The following is a 17447-nucleotide window of genomic DNA, read 5'->3' as shown; positions in this document are numbered from 1 at the left end:
AGAGTGGATTGTATACATTGCCTTGTCTAATGCCTGCTCCCAGAGTAAGAGGAAGCAAACAGCATTTTTTTCATGAGTCCACTGGGTGATGAGCAGTATCTGGAGAAAGAGGCCCATTGTTATATTCAGCTACCCCCTATCCTTTTGGGTTATCATGTCTTCTTCATCCTCTTGATTGTTTTTTTTTTTTAAATTATATTTGTGTTTTAATTTTATATATCAGCCATGGGTTCCCCTGTCCTCCCCCCTCCCACCCCTGCCTTCCCCTCAGCCCCTCCCCTCCATTCCCATCTCCTCCAGGGCAAAGACTCTCCTGGGGATTCAGGTCAACCTGGTAGATTCAGTCCAGGCAGGTCCAGTCCCCTCCTTCCAGGTTCCAAACAGCCAGCTCATGCACTCAGGACAGGTCTGGGTCCCACTGCCTGGGTGCCTCCCAAACAGTTCAAGCTATTCAATTGTCTCACTTATCCAGAGGGCCTGATCCAGTTGGGGGCTACACAGCTTGTGGTTCATAATTCATGTGTTTCCATTAGTTTGTCCATTTATCCCTGTGCTTTTTCCAATCTTGGTCTCAACAATTCTCACTTTTTTTTTTTGAGCTGAGGATCGAACCCAGGGCCTTGTGCTTGCTAGGCAAGCGCTCTACCACTGAGCCAAATCCCCAACCCAACAATTCATACTCTTACAATCCCTCCTCTTTCTCGACAATTGGACTCCTGGAGCTCCACCTGGGGCTTGCTTGGCCAAGGATCTCTGCATCCACTTCCATCAGTTATTGGATGAGAGTTCTAGCATGACAGTTAGGGTGTTTGGCCATCCGATCATCAGACTAGGTCAGTTCGGGGTCTCTCTCAACCATTGCCAGTAGTCTACATTGGAGGTATCATTGTGGATTTCTGGGGACCTCTCGAGCACTCTGCCTATTCCTGTTCTAATGTGGTCTTCATTTATCATGGTCTGTTATTTGTTGTTCTCCCTTTCTGTTCTTGATCCAGCTGGGATCTCCTGCTCCCCTAAGCTCTCTTTCCCTTGAACCTTGTCCTTCATTACCTCCACTCACGACCAGGTTGTTCATGTAGATCTCATCCATTTCTCTGTCATTAGGCAATCCCTGTGTCTTTCTTAGGGTCCTGTTTTCTAGGTAGCCTCCCTGGAGTTGTGAGTAGCAGTCTAGTCATCTTTGTTTTACATCTAGTATTCTACTATGAGTGAATACAAACCATGTTTGTCTTTCTGAGTCTGGGTTACCTCACTCAGGATGATTTTTTCTGGATCCATCCATTTGCCTGCAAACCTCATGATGTCATTGTTTTTCTCTGCTGAGTAGTACTCCATTGTGTATATGTACCATATTTTCTTTATCCATTCTTCAGTTGAAGGGCATCTAGATTTTTTTCCAGGTTCTGGCTTTTACAAACAATGCTGATATGAACATAGCTGAGCTATGCCCTGTTAGGTATGATTGAGAATTCCTTGGGTATATTCCCAAGAGTGGTATGCCTGTGTCTTGGGGGAGATGGATTCCCAATTTTCTAAGGAAGTGCCATATTGATTTCCAAAGTGGCTGTACAAGCTTGCATTCCCACCAGCAGTGGAGGAGAGTTCCCCTTGCTCCACATCCTCTCCAGCATACGCTGTCTTCAGCAATCAAAGTTAAAAGGAAGATATATTTGCTTACAAATAGTTATTAAAAGATAAACCTTAAATTTTACTGTATCATCATTAAATGTGTCTAATAATTTATTAGTGAATTGACATTGATAATTCAGTTTGTTGTCACAGTTTGCATTATTACAGTGGCTAGACATTGAGATACTATTTATCATACTGAAAACCAGTCTTGGTATTTGGAGTAGGAAAATGACTTAAATTAAATTTCTTTGGATCCAAATTGGATTGGTTTGTTGTCCATTATGGATGAGGATGCCAATGAATACAATATGTTAGATAAAGATGTTGAGAAAAAGGATACTTACAATCAGATGTACCCCTACCTCACCTTGTATATTTTGTAGTACAAAGGCTCAAATCCAGGGCCTGTGCTCACTGCTTTTTTTCTCATAAATCTATGAGATTAGCAGGAGCTCCAACCCTGAGGTTCTCTCAATGCAAGTTGAATATTGTGTTTTGAACTATTTTGTATACCAGCAGGTGGCGGTAGAAGATAAAGAACCCTATGGTGATCTGGCAATTTGGTCTTGTGTTTGAAACACCAGAGTATTCTGAAACTGTTGCCTCCAACTGAAACATCTTTTGGGGATGGGTATACTGCTTACCTTCAGTAGCTTGCTGTGGATCCTGACTTTGACAAACCACCTTTCTCAAGTTTTGCATTCTATATATTTAATTGTGTAATTTTAGCATTTTGAAGCAGAGAGATTTGACAATTTTTATTTTATAAATTAGTGTAAACATATGCAATAAAATATGTGTAAGGTCGGTAACAATAATTTTCAATTGTATCAAAATTGTAGAATGTTTTTAAGAGAAAGATGGTAAATTTATTGAGTTTTGAAAAGTTGGTAGGCTTACCAACTTCACATATTTTTTTCCTAGAAAGCACATAGCCTTGTGCTCAGGGTTTTCCTTGCCTCCACCTTCCAAATGCTGTGATTACAGGTGAGCCATCACACCTGGCTTTGGATACACTTGTTATGTTTGTATACTAGACAAACTTCAAATAGTAAATTTAGACTTTCTTATATTATGGTATTTTATAATTAGATCACCATAATTCAGTTCACTTTTATTTCATCTGCCTAATAAAATTAATTAAAAGTGCATGGCAAAGACATTTAATTTCATCAGTTGATATGTATAGCTGTGTGATAATCCCCTGTGATTTTTTTCACTTGTCCAGAAGACACTGTTTTCGTTTTTTGAAATGGGGTTTCACCACATAGGCCCGGCCAGCTGGCCTGGAATTTGCTGCGTAGCCCATGCTGAAAGCCAAACTTCTGATGAACTTTGTGTTTCTACCTCCCTGGCCTTGGGTTACAAGCATGTGCCACCACTTTCGGCACTTTTCCAATGTTTTTGGAGACTAAATTTAAGTCCTCATACTCATGCAGCAAACACTTCATTGACCACGCTAGCCCTTGGTTTGAAGTAAGTGAATTGGCTAGAGTTCTTATCATCACCATCATTATTATTATTATTATTATTATTATTATTATTATTACTACTACTACTACTATTTGAGCTGAGGACCGAACCCAGGGCCTTGTGCTTGCTAGGCAAGCACTCTGCCATTGAGCTAAATCCCCAACTCTCATTATTATTTTTGATCTATGAGTTTTTGCCTAAGGCAAATTTTACCTTTTTGACTTTTGACCTGCATAGAAGAATTTGGATTTCTTGTTCTGGAAATATGTGTATGTATAGACCAATAATAAGAATAAAAGGCCTCTTTCTGTGCTACAAATGACAAATTTTTCTGTTTATGAAAATATAGTAGACATTAGCATTCACATACTTATATTTGGTAGTTTTTCTGAGGCTGATGTTTGAATGGTGTGGACAGTGTAGATAGCAGCAGAGAACCTGGACTGGGTCTCTAGCTCAGTTTATCTTTGTTGTTTTCTGCTCTTTTAATGCATTGTATGAGGAAACTTATGTGATACAGGGATATGGGGATTTACATTGTGTCACAAAGGTGTTTAAATATATACCCTCATGAATTTTAGAGTACTTCTGTGCCTCTTCTAGAAGATTTATGCGAAGGTAGAAAGGAAGAAAAGTCCACCAGTCTACTATATTTGTGTTGTTAATAACTTATATATCTCTTGGCAATTAATTTTTTATGCTTAGTTTAAAATACTTAGTTGTTTTTGTGCATGTTTGTATGTATGTGTGGATGTATATGTGTGTGGTGTGTCATACATGCACTTGATCTCACACATGTGAGAGCCAGAGCAGGACCAGCTGTCTTCCTTTATCATCTTCTACCTTATTTCCTTGGGACAGGGCTTCTCCCTGAATTGGAAGTGCAGTTGTTTCAGTGGGCTGGCTGGGCAGGAAGACCCTGGGAAGCCCTGTCTCTGTGCTCCAGTGCTGGGTTACAGGCAGGAAAAGCCATGCCTGGCTTCTTGTGTAGGTGCTCAGATTCAAACTCAGGTATCACTCTTGCACAGTGAGTGCACTTACACACTGAATCAGTTTCCAATCCCACTTAGATTTTTGTCACCGTCACTTTTATGTGTTTTTAATGTCTTAATGTATAGTTGTGTTTGTTTGTTTTTTGTAGTGTAAGGCGTTTTGAGTAAAATTAATGAGAATGGTAAGGAAAGAGTTAACTAGTTTTAGCTATAGTTCACACCATTTTCTTGTCCTTACTTTATCTAAGTGCTGGTACATTAGAATTTTTCATTTTTTTAACCTTCATTTAAAAATTTGGGTGTTGTTTCTCTTCTCTTCTTGCTAAGAGCCAGAGTTGTAATCCATTTAACAGGAGAAAGCCCAGGGACAGAGTTGAAGCCCTTTCAAGGTCACGACAACTCAGTGGTCCAAACTCTGGTTGTCAGATGTAAAGTGCTTCTCACTCAGATAACTGCTATAAAGACTGGTAAGTTCCTTTAAATCACAGATAGGGTGAATACTTTATTTTTGGCCAAGATACTGAGTGCACTAGGTACATAGAATATATCTAGTGTGTTGTGTTCTTAAAATTGAATTGAAAAGTATTTTGGTGTGTGTGTGCTTGTATATTTGTGTAGGTGCTCTTGTGTGCACATGCATACATGTGGAGGTCAGAGGTCAACCTCAGATGTTATTATTACCCAGGAGCCATCCAATTTTTTTTTAAAGACAGAGTCTTTATTGCCTTGAATCTCACCAATTAGGCTAGGCTAGGCTTTTGGCCAGTAAGCCTGGGGATACACTCATCTCTACTCCTCCAGCTCTGGGATTACAAGTATATTTCACACCACCTGGATTTTTCCATGGATGCTGGGGCTGGAACTCAGGTCTTCTTGCTTGCCAAACAAGCACTTGACCAAGTGAGCTGTCTCCCCAGCCTCTTGAAATGGAATTAAAAAAATTGTTTTCCTGCAGTTAGAAGGTGTTTTAGGGAGGCTTTGTGTATGTGTGTGTGCTTGTACATGTATAACTGAAAAGATACCTGTAGTATTGCTTTGTCCTGGTTAATTGGCTTAAGTCATGGGCTCAGTTAAGCACTTTGTTTTATGCCAATGGACAGAATTAATGGGATAACCTGTCCAATATGTCCTGAATAAAATGTTATGAAACTAATGTCTTCTTTTGGTAGATAAAAATAATGAGATTAGTTTATGATGGCCTTCCTACCCAGAATAGTACATTTGAGATGGTATAGAGTAGTGGAGAGAGAAAGAAACCGTCAGTCAAGTTCCAAGTGTGTCATTGTGACTTAGGGAATTTGTGTGTGAGGGGAATTCATTGAAACTCTTTAAACAAAAAGAAATTTGCTTTTGAGTGAGATAATTTACTTTTCCAAATTTCTGTTTCTATGCTATTTTTGAAGTTAATGTAAATATCTGACTTTTGGATTCTCTCAAGTGGTTTACCTATTTTGTATAAGGACTTTATTAAGAGAGTGGTCTTTGTCTAGTCCATTATAAGCTAGAGAAGCTGTCCTTTCAGTTTAAAGCATTTCTTTGTCTTGAGAAGATAGAAAACATGAATCTTTTCTAAGTGGTCTTTTTCCCAAGAATGAATCCCAGTAGCAGCAGGCATTGGACAGTGTCGTAGGACCCCATGCAAGGGAGGCTTTGCAGCCATTCTTTGTTATGTCTAAGAGAGTCTAGTTTCCCTGTTTTCTTGCAGGGATTATACCCTTTTCAAAGCTCTGCATCCAGATGTCATTATGCTGGGAACAAGGGTTCCAGTTTGTGTGTTTGATTATATTTTGTCCATAATAATGTTAAGAGACCAATCCTCCCTCTCATTAATCTATAGATTCAACACAATGCCTGTCAAAATCCCAATAGGCATTTTGGGTGGTGTGGTGTTTTGAAAGAAAATAGCCACAAAAGGGTGTGGCATTATTAGGAGGTGTGGCCTTGCTGAAGGAAGTGTGTCACTGGGGGGTGGGGCGGGCTTTGAGGTCTCTTTTGCTCAGGCTTCTCTCAGTTGACTTCCTGTTGCCTGGAAGATGTAGCTCTCTTAGCTTCAGCCCCACACCTGTCTGCATGCCTCCATGCTACCCACCATGGTGATAATGGACTGAACCTCTGAAATTGTAAGCAAGCTACCCCAATTAAATGTTTCCTTTGTAAGAAAGAGTTACTGCGGTCATGGTGTCTCTTCACAGCAATAGAAATCTTGACTAAGACAGGTAGAAACTGATAAACTGATTTAAAGTTCAGATGAGAATTCAATGACTTTTCAATGGCCTGAGTAATATTGGAGGCTTTCCTACTTCAAGACAGTTTTCAGTCTGTGATGGTCAAGAGAGTGTGGTAGCAGCATAAAGACAGGGCAGTGGTCAGTCCAGCAGGGCACTGAGTCCAAGAGTGCATACACATGTATACGACAAAGGTACAGAGATAAAGTTTAGTGGGTGAAGGATATTTTTAACAAACAGAATTGGAACAGTTGGATAATCACAGACAGAAATTGACCTTTAGTCTGTACCTGGCACCACATAAAGAAGTGGCTTGAAGGATTTTAGACTTAAATGTAAATTGTAAAACCACAAAAAGTACAGAAGCAAATAGGAGAGTTTCTGACTCTGGGCTGCACCACTATTTCTCAGGTAATATCCGGATCAAGATCTAGATCAAGAAAAAGTTCATAAATTTGGTAAACTGTTCTTTGATTTGTAAAACAACTCATGAACTGGGAAACAGTACCTGCAGATCTCATACCTGTTAAAGGGTTTGTTTTCAGGGCATGTGAAGAACTTTCCTTTGCTGGTAGGAATGGAAAATACAACCAATTAGGAAAACATTTTTTCAGTTTCTTGAAATGTCAAACACACAGCTCCCATCCTCTTCCATCCTCTGCTACACACTTACCAAAGTGAAGTCTGTGTCCATTGTAAAGTTTGGAATGCATAGTTAATGACAGCTTCTTTTGTAATAACCACAAGGTGGGAACAACTCAGATGACATCTACAGCTGGGGTAGTTCAGTAAGGGCTTGGTATGCTCTATGCTGTGGACACAGATCATAGTGACAGAAGCCAGAACAAGAAAACAACAAAAGCTACATGATCCATTTACACAGAAATGGTAGAAAAAAAACCTATTTTTTTTCTGAAGTATAGAGCCAGTGGTTGGCTGGGGTGAGTAAGGTGATAAAGGAAGGATGGGAGGCACAGATTCTGTAAGGGTTTGTGGAAATGACTGGGGCAATAGGTGCATTCAGTTATCTGTTTGTGAGTATAGAGTCAACACTTGCCAAGCTGTACACTTAGTCGATTAGTCAGACTTATGTGGCTGTAACAACATCTGGGGTTGGTGCTTTAGAAAGAAATGTTTACCCTATATTTCTGGCAGTTCAGGAATATGAGTCTCCTCATGAGTGTCCTATTCCTGATTCTCACCTACCGGAGAAGTAGTTAGCTATGCTAACATACTATGCTAATGGAGTGGCCTCTCTTTACAATGATTTCCTGTGAGAAGGAGGATGTACTTCCATGAGAAAAGTATTAGTCTCTTCACATTGCTCTTTGGAATCTAATCATCTCCCAGGAGGCCCTGCTTCTTAAAGATTCCACCACTTCAAAATTGCTACCCTGGAACCAGGCTTTCCAGACTTGGGCACGTGGGGAGATACATTCAAACTGCATCTGAACCAGAGCACTGTGTATACTCTACTGCTCGGTGGGACTATCAAGATGAACATGCTTTATTTTTTATTTTTTTGTACACATTGTGGTTTTCTTTGTTTTACATTGACAATTAAATTTAAGTCCAAGGATGGAGTTGGGGACTTAAATGATGAAGATCAATATGATGCATTGTAGAACTTAGATATGGAAATTTCTCATTATAAAATTACAGATATGGGGCTAGAGAGATGGCTCAATGGTTAAGAGCACTTGCTATTCTGTCAGAGGAGCCAGGTTTGATACCCAGCATCTACATGGTGGCTCACAACCACTTGTAACTCAAGTCCTTAGGGACCCACATCCTTTTTTGTCTTCTGATGGCTCCTGCATGTATATGGTACACATATACATCCTGCATGTATATGGTACACACACACCATCACACACACACACACACACACACACACACACATATGCACATTAATAAGAAAAATTGCAGACAATGTGGAATTAGTATGAGAAGTTTAGGAAATTGAATTTATATAGCCCAAAAGTATTTCAACAAATTAGGAAGTGCAGTATAGCTATTTTCTGGCTTCAGATCTGGCTTTTCTTTCTTTCTTTCTTTCCATTTTGCATTAAAAAAATGAACTATTTTACCAATTAAAAAATTATATATACATACATACACACACACACACACACACACACACACACACACACACACACATATATATATATATATATATATATATATATATATATATAACTATTTTGACTGCATGTTTGTCTTTGCACTATGTGTGTGCCTGTGCCCACAGAGGCAGGTACCAATGGAATTCACAAGAGGGTATTGGGTTCCTTGAAACTGGAGTTATAGGTGGTTGTGAGCCACCATGTGGGTGATGGGTATAGAACCTGGGTTTTCCGAAAGAGTGGCAAGTGCTATTAACTGCTGAGCTATCTTTTCAGCCCTCATCTGGCATTTCTGAACCTGAAGTTGATTGTAGAACAAGAGCACTTGTTGAAGGATTGAGTGCTGCCCTGTGTTGCTACCATAGTAGTTTTTTTTTTTTTAAAGATTTATTTATTTATTATGTATACAGCATGTATGACTGCAGGCCAGAAGAGGGCACCAGATCTCATTACAGATGGTTGTGAGCCACCATGTGGTTGTTGGGAATTGAACTCAGGACCTCTTAACCTCTGAGCCATCTCTCCAGCCCATACCATTGGTTCTTAACAGATACAGGTAGTTTCTTTTCTGATTGCATAAAAACAGTTTCCTCTAAGTTGAATATGATCCTTGACACCTGATATCTTCAATAACACAGGTTATTTAAAATTGCTGTTTCTCTGTTTTCCACCATACCTAAAGCTGCATATCAACACTAGATGTGTCTCAAGGATGTAATAATTTCTATAATAGTAATTATTTCCCTACCTCATACATCTGGAAAGCCTTAAAGAAAATAATGTTGAACAACCAAAATAGGAACCAGAAATCACACACAAAAGTTTATGGATTGGAAATGACATCACAGCTTTGTTCCAGGCCCATTTATTCTTTCTTTAGATACAGTTCCTGCAAAATTGTGTCTTGAACTCCTTATTCAGAGCAGGTTAGGGCTGGGGAGAGTGTGGACAGACACATGTAGATTGCTAGTAATGAAAACCAAGAGTTGATATACCTCAGTGGGGTAAGGGGAAAAGAAACAGGAAAGGAAAAGGCAGAAAGTGTTGTTGTTTTTGCCCTTTTGTGGGCCTGCCACCCAGCTCCCAAATAAATTACACATGGAGGTGTATTTTTACTTATAAATGCCCGGCCTTAGCTTGGCTTGTTTCTTGCCAGCTTTCCTTAACTTAAATTATTCTGTCTGTCTTTTGCCTCTGGGTTTTTCCTGTTCTCTTCTACAAATCTTACTCTTACTCCTTGGCTTGCTGTGTAGCTGGGTGGCTAGTCCCTGGAGTCCTCCTCATTCTCTGGCTACTCCTTTCCTTCCTCCCCAATTTCTTTTCTATATTTCTCTCTGCCAGCCTCACCTGTCCTTTCTCCTGCCTCGCTATTGGCAGTTCAGCTCTTTATTATACCATCAGGTGTTTTAGGCAGGCAAAGTAACACAACTTCACAAAGTTAAACAAATGCAACATAAACAAAAGTAACATACCTTAAAATAATATTTCCCAACAAGAAAGTGGTGAGCCTAGCATGCTAGGAGCTACCAGTCCTGCAAATTAGTTGCCTCTGGGGAAGTGATGGTTAATAAAAGCAGAAAAGCATGGAGTACTTGTTCTTGGAGGCATTGGACCAGTTGTCAGCCATGCCTTATTTCATTTCATGCTAATGATGGCCATACATATGTCATTAAAGCCTTAGGTGAGGAACTTGGAACCTAGCAAGGTTGCCCCAGCCAAGTCTGCTTTAGGTGTGTGCATTTCATTCTTCCTCATTCTACATACCTTTCCTGGGGACTGTCATTAGAGCTCATCAATAAAGAAAAGAACAAAACTTTTTTTTAATTTTTTTATTTTTTTGAGGCAGTTTCCCCTAAGTTTTCCAGGTTGACTCTGAGCTTGTGATCCCTAGTGGCTTTCCTGGTTGGCCTTCCTAGTATATGGGTTAGAGGTGTGTTTGTTTGGCCTTAACTTTTTTCTTTTTCTTTTTAAGGGTCTCTCAGATCATATAAAAGTATTAAAATTCAATTTTTACTTTAAGAAGTTCAAATTAGTTTTTCCATTAAAAGATGTTAAGACAGGAGCTGAGGATGTTGCTCAGTTAGTAGAGTGCTTGTTTGATATGCATGAGAACCTGGGTTCCAGTCCTAGCACCCTTAACCAGGTGTTGTGGTGCATGCCTTTAATCCCTCAGGATGTGGAGGCAGGAGGATTAAGAATCATCTTGAGCTATATAGAGAGTTCAAGGCCAGCTTGGGATATATGTGATGTGGTCTCAAAAAATAAAAGAATAAGATATTAAGACATTGATTTCTAACTATTTTTTGGTCTTGAAAAGATTAAATGTGTATTATATGTACATTAAATCTAGATTTCTGGATAAGAAACTATGAATTGATGTTATTAATTATTTTATCTACTAAAATAAATGAATGTCTCTAGATAAGTGATACAAGTGTTCAGGAGTTTAACTTCTTGTCTTCCACACTGTCCTAGGAACAGGATGACTGTGCACACAGGTTAACTTATGCCATGGCAGTGGGGAGTTTGAGTTGGTACTTTTAATTGATGCAGTGTTCTGAATGAATTTGTATAACTTTTCACTTTGACTCCATTTTAAAGATTACAGCCATCATTTTGAAGCTTAATTTTGAATTTTAATATTTTTCCTATAAAAAAATAGATGTTGGGCCAAACACTCTGCCAATGATATACCTGAAAGTGTCACTTTCTGAATGTATTCTTATTTTTATTGCCATTTTTTGTGGCATAACATGACCAAAAGGGAAATGACTCTGTGAGCTTGCCCACCTGGGTCACATTTTCTTTCCCACTTGGAATAGTTTGTTAGAACTTCTGTGATGTGGTTTTCAGGATTTCAGGTAGTCTGTCTTGATACTTAGATGCTCTGCAGCTTGGCAGGTCACAGTCTCCACTGAAGTACTGTGGGTCAGCAGTGCTCCTGCTCAGGGACTCCTGTGCCTAGAACTGAGTTTGTAGAAGGTCTGCAGGACACTTAGAGCAGTGCTGGGCTCCTGGGGTTCAGGAGGTGCTGCTTTCCTCTAGGCTGTCTTGTTTGGCCAAAATGGGTTGCCTGTATGAAACGCTTGGTGTGGACCTCGTATCTACTGAATGATAAGCAGATGCCAGGGGCTCTAATTTAAATATTTCAGTGCTGATACGCCTAAACATTTGTGGTTTTGGATCTCTGTATGTATGAGATCTTTGGTTAATTTACTTGGGGGATTAAGGAAAAGTAGCTAGTTTCTATATGGGCTTTCGCCAGTAGGTACAAATCACAGATAAAAATGTTTAAAATAAATATATAATTATTTCTAATTGCCAAGTTTAGTCATTTCAAACAGGTATTGTTTTTTACTATTAAAAAATATAGATCTTGATGAGCATCACAATTTAGTGAACTTTGAAATGATGTGTCAACAGCTAATCTGATTTTCTTATTGTCATTTTTATAGGCTTGTGGAATCTTGCTTCTTTATTTTCCAACCTTTGTTTATTTGTGTTGATGCCCTTTGCATTTTTCTTTCTGGAATCAGAAGGTTTTGCGGGCCTGAAAAAGGTAAGTAAATTGAATTTGGATTAAATTTGTTAAATGACAAATTAAATATAACTCATATTACTAGAACTTGATTTAAACAAGCAGTTGAATTACTATATAATAATATTAACACATTGTTGTTATTAATAATATTAATAAGATTGCAGGGTGAATTACCTGTGTACACAGCAGCAAGTACATTTATTGTACACATCCTCCTGGAGGAGTGTTTCCTGTGAAACTGATAGCCTGACATCACAGCTATTAGGCCTTTCTAGGAGGCCTCACTTAAAGAATATCTTTTTAAAAAAATTATTTATTTATTTGTATTTTATGTGCATTGGTGTTTTGCCTGCATGTATGTCTGTGTGAGGGTGTCAGATCTTGTAGTTATGAACAATTGTTAGCTGCCATGTGGGTCCTGGGACTTGAAGCCAGGTCCTCTGGAAGAGCAGTCATTACTCTTAACCACTGAGTCATCTCTCTGGCCCCTAAAATACATCTTTATGTGAAAGCTATTCCACATCTCGTATTGTCAGGATAGTAACACATCATAAAATCAAGTGCTCTGCAGTAGGTAGATGCCTGAAGTACTGAGAATGGCTCATCTTACATGAATATGGAAGACCTGGAAGTGAACATACTGGGAAGCTTTTTGAGAACATCCGAAAACATACTTTGACTTTATAGGAGGGGATGGCTGATCTGACTTTGAGTACAGACTGTCCAACCATAAACTTTGGAATATAATGTAAATACTTGAAAGAGTGAGCTAGTGTTAGAGTTGAGGTACCTTACACCTTTCTGATTTTTATTTCTATTCCTGTTGCAATATATGGAGTGAATTGTGCTTATCCATCTTATGAATTTGATATGGGAAGTTATAAACTATGTGGATTATTGCTTTTTATTTCACATAACTTGTTTCTCCTCTTTTTGGTATGTGACATATGTTCATTTGTGTGTGCATGTGCGCGTGTGTGTGTATGTGTGTGTTTGCAGTGTGTTTGTACAGGTGCGTCTATGTGTAGAGGACAGAGATCAAAATTGGGTGTCTTTCTCAGTTTCCTTTCATGGTATATTTTTGAGACTCTAGAACTCATCAACTTAGCTCAGCTGGTTGACCAGTGAGCTCCAAGGATCTGCCTATCTCTGTCTCTCTACACATACAAATACACACCACTGTACCAGGTTTTACATGAGTGCTCGGGATTTGAACTAAGTCCTCATGCTTATATAGCAAATTCTTTACTAACTGAACCCCATCCCCAGCCCCCTCACATAACTTTACAAAGTATAGAATGCCTCATGAATTTGTGTGTCATCGTTGCCTAAGGATCTGCTGTTAACTGTGCTGTTTCAGTTTTAGTTATGCTGTCAAAGGAGCACTGTTTATATGGGGTCTTGGGAATGAGATTGTTTAACACTTGATAGTCTGAGCGACACAGGAGAAGGGCCACTGAGATGTCAGGAGCTTTTGTAGTTACTTCAGATGTGAACACTGCAGCTGACTTCTTATTTAGTAAATGTACTGAGATGAGCATGGATTGTGTTTTGCTATCAAGCTCCAAATTGAGAAAACTGGCCTTTTATTTTTTGGTATTTTGAGACAGGGTTTCTCTGTGTAGTTTTGGTGCCTATCCTGGATCTTACTCTGTAGACCAGGCTGCCTTCGAACTCACAGAGATCCGCCTGGCTCTGCCTCCCAAGTGCTGGGATTAAAGGTGTGCACTATCACTGTCTGGTGAAAACTGGCTTTTTTAATGTTGGAATTATTTTCTATCCTTATGTGTTAAGATTGACAGTTAAAATTATGTAATGGAAAGAATTACTTTGTTTTAATTAAAAAAGTTACTATAGCTGGGTTTGGTGGCACACACCTTTAGTTCCATCACTTGGGAGGCAAGAGGCAGGTGGATCTCTGAACACCAGGCCAGCCTTGTTTACAGAGCAAGTTCCAGGATAGTCAGGGCTACAAAGAAAAACCCTGTCTTAAAAAAACCAACAAACCAGCCAGCCAGCCAACCAACCAACCAACCAACCAACCAAACAAACAAACAAACAAAAAAGAAAGCTGCTTTACTATTTATAGTTTCTTGAGGGAATTATACAAGGTCTTATCACTGATTTAGTTCAAATTCTCCTTGTATATGGCTAAAACTGAGGCCGAAAGGTATTGAATACTATTAAATTTTCCAAAGGCCCTATGTATAAAATAGCAGTGGCATGATACCTGATGTTCCCAAGGGCACTTTTCCCTCTGTAGTCCCACCCTGGAAAGCACAAGGAAGCTAGCAGGAAAGAGGAGATGGCCAAGAACAGACCATGGGAAGGGAAGACAAAGGGGCCAAGAAATGCTGACAGCAGAGGAGCTGCGCTGTTAGAGCATGTGAAGAAAGGGGAGGCATCTCCTGAAACCAGGGCCACAGGGCAGCTCTAAGTCTGAATTACGCCCTTAAAAGAGCTTGCTGGGGTCGCTCAGGTAGAGCTTAGACTCTGCACTCAAGGGACAGACAGTGGGGGGTAATCAGCAATGCATCCAAATAAGCCATAGCTTGACATGTGCTGAGGAACTGTGGGAAACACTAACAGAATTGGTGTCTTGATCTTGGGGCAAGCACAGAGGAGGTGGCCAGCTGGGATGGAGCTGAGCCTTGAGGATGAGCAGGGCTTGTAAGAGTGACTTTCAAGGCTTGTCCTGTGGTCTTGAGTTCTGATTGAATTGATGAGTGCTAGAAGATGAGGAATAGTTAGGGGCACGGGGAGCGTCAGGGTAAGGTCCTGGAGGTTTCAGCTATGGCCAGTAGTTTAGGTTTTATGCTGTAGACAATAGGGAGCTGAAAAGAGTGGAGGGTTTTTGCACCTACCATTTCATTTAAGTGTAGTGATTGGCCTGCATTTCAGTGTTTCTAATTTGTCATCAAGGAAAGGAGTACCCTGAAGCACATGTGCCACACAGTGCCAAGCACTGTTGTTTTCCAGTGCTATTTCATTGCTCTCTGTCCAGCTAAATCACTTCCTATTCCTGCCCAGCTCTGTCACTTCCTGTCCGTGCAGACCTCCAGACCTCCATGGTTAACTAGTGTTGGAATTTAAGGCATGTGCCACCACACCTGGCTCTGTTCCCAGTGTGGCCTTGAACTCACAGAGATCCAGACAGATCCCTGCCTCCTGAGTGATAGGATTAAAGGCGTGTGCTACCATTGCCTGACTTCTGTGTTTAATGTAGTAGCTGGCTTTTTCCTCTGATCCTCAGATAAATTTTATTGGGGGACACAGATAAAAATATCACTGCAGGTAGAGGCCAGGAGGTAGAGGCCAGTAGGTAGAGGCCAGCAGGTAGAGGCCTGCAGGTAGAGGCCAGCAGGTGGAGGCCAGCAGGTAGAGGCCAGCAGGTAGAGGCCAGGAGGTAGAGGCCAGCAGGTAGAGGCCAGGAGGTAGAGGCCAACAGGTAGAGGACAGGAGGTAGAGGACAGGAGGTAGAGGCCAGCAGGTAGAGGACAGGAGGTAGAGGCCAGTAGGTAGAGGCCAGGAGGTAGAGGCCAGGAGGTAGAGGCCAACAGGTAGAGGCCAGGAGGTAGAGGCCAGGAGGTAGAGGCCAACAGGTAGAGGCCAGAGTGACTATCGTCCACCTGACTTGGGAAGTTAGGGTATTGTAGAACCCAATATAAAGAATTTGTTTCTTAATGCTAAGGATGGCAAGAGGTTCTGTGGCTTGAGGTGGAGTGGGGAGAGTTAATGGTGTCTGGGAGGCCTGGCTAAACTGACACTAAGGAGAAGGGGGATTTGAGGGTGTGTTAGGGTTAATGGCAGACTGCTGGCCGAGTTACTTCCTCTGAACTGTATATTCTCTTTCTGTGTATGTGGCACAGCAGTAATATTTACTCTACTGTAGTATTTTGTTTGTTTGTTTTTTGAAACAAGGTCTCTTTATGTAACCTTGGTTGGCCTGGAGCTCAGAGAGATCTACCTGCCTCTACCTTCTGAGTGTTGTGATTAAAGGCATGTTCACCACATCTGGCTCTCTACTGTATCATTTTGATGACTAAATGAGGTAATTTATGTAAAAGCACACACACTAGGACTTATTACTTTTTTACTTTCTCAAAACCATTTGTATTTTCTTAGACCTGAATATTTATAAGGGGATATTGAGGAGATGGCCCTAAGAAAATAGCAACTTACACCATAGTAAGAAGATAGAGGGGAGCTGGCAAGGTGATTCAGCGAGTAAAGGTGCCTGCTGCCAAGACCAGTGACCTGAGTTCAGTCCCCAGGGCCATACGGTAGAAGGAGAGAACTGACTTCTGCAAGTTGTCCTTTGACCCCTACATGTGCACTGGGGCACAGGTGCCCCCTGACAAGCAAATAGATAAATTCAATTAAAAATAAAAGAGAGATGAAAGGTCCTCAAAGGACACAGCAGCCCTCTAGACCTTCAATGGGCTGTTTACTTAGCACAGTGATTTAATTAAGAAGTATGTAGTCTGTAAATGCACTCAGCTAATGAGTGTGCTTATCGAAAGCAGCAGCCAGCCCTGAGTAATGACACATTATCAGGTGGTCTAACAGTCCAAATTATTTTCTACACTTTGAAGTAGAGAGGGTGGAGGCAAAGCATTAAGAGTAGCATCCTTTGACAAAAAGCTACCAGAAGATAAGGTATACTACAGAGCCTAGTAGAAGTGTTTTAGAAAGTTTTCAGGTTAAGTGAGTAATGTTATTTTAAAGTGCTTATGTATTTTTTTTTTTCAGTGTTAAAATCAGTTACAGAAAAGCTACAAAGGCTGTTGGCATTGTGCAATAAATGTCCCTGTAATGGCTTAAAATCTAGTGTGACATTTGACTACTGGGGTTATCTGCACAGGTCCTCAGTGTTTCTCAAGCAGCAGCCATCTACATAGCTTATGAGGCTTCATCATAACAGTGAACTTCACTGTAAGGCTGCTATTCATGCTGTCATTGACCAGAGTCATCAAAGTGTTCACAAAGCTGGCTGATGAGTACGTGTAGTTATGTATGCTACTGCACAACTGTTTGCTGATTGACTTCATTGGGCATATCTGTTTCTGACTGGTACTGGACAGAGGGTAGACGTTTTCTTAGTGTGAATGTACCCAGTGATTTGAGTAATGACAAACTTACAGTCTTGCTAGTTCCCTTTCCCTTTCCCTTGTGGCCACCCTCCTGGGCTGTTTTACTGAGTCTACATCTGGTATATTCTCTAAGTGGCACATGGCCCCCCATGCATCCATGGATTCCCCTGGGCAATCGATTTTAAAACAGCTTCTTGCATATTGTGCAGAGATGCGGAAATTGGCCACTGGCTACAGGATGGATGCAGAGCTTGAGTTGAAAATCCTGTGAAGCAGAATTCTTTACTTAGTTTTTAATTAAATAGCTATGTTAATTCAAACAGGACATTTTAGGTCTGGGGAGCTGGCCATATCCTCCAAGGGCT

At 40.4% G+C, this 17447-nt stretch overlaps 1 protein-coding gene across 1 annotated transcript in view; it reads left to right on the top strand.

Moving 5' to 3' along the window:
- Nucleotides 1–17447, top strand: part of Lmbr1 (limb development membrane protein 1) — a 120814-nt gene that overhangs the window by 43650 nt on the left and 59717 nt on the right. The window contains exon 5 of the mRNA XM_036181005.1: nt 11904–12007. Within this exon, the coding sequence (XP_036036898.1) occupies nt 11904–12007 (104 nt within the window). The remainder of the gene's footprint in view (nt 1–11903; nt 12008–17447) is intronic.

The sequence above is a fragment of the Onychomys torridus genome, chromosome 3 (genome assembly GCF_903995425.1).
Source record: "Onychomys torridus chromosome 3, mOncTor1.1, whole genome shotgun sequence".
Classification (NCBI taxonomy): Eukaryota; Metazoa; Chordata; class Mammalia; order Rodentia; family Cricetidae; genus Onychomys; species Onychomys torridus.
Note: the sequence above shows the minus strand (reverse complement) of the source record. Positions and strands in the feature narration are given on the sequence as shown.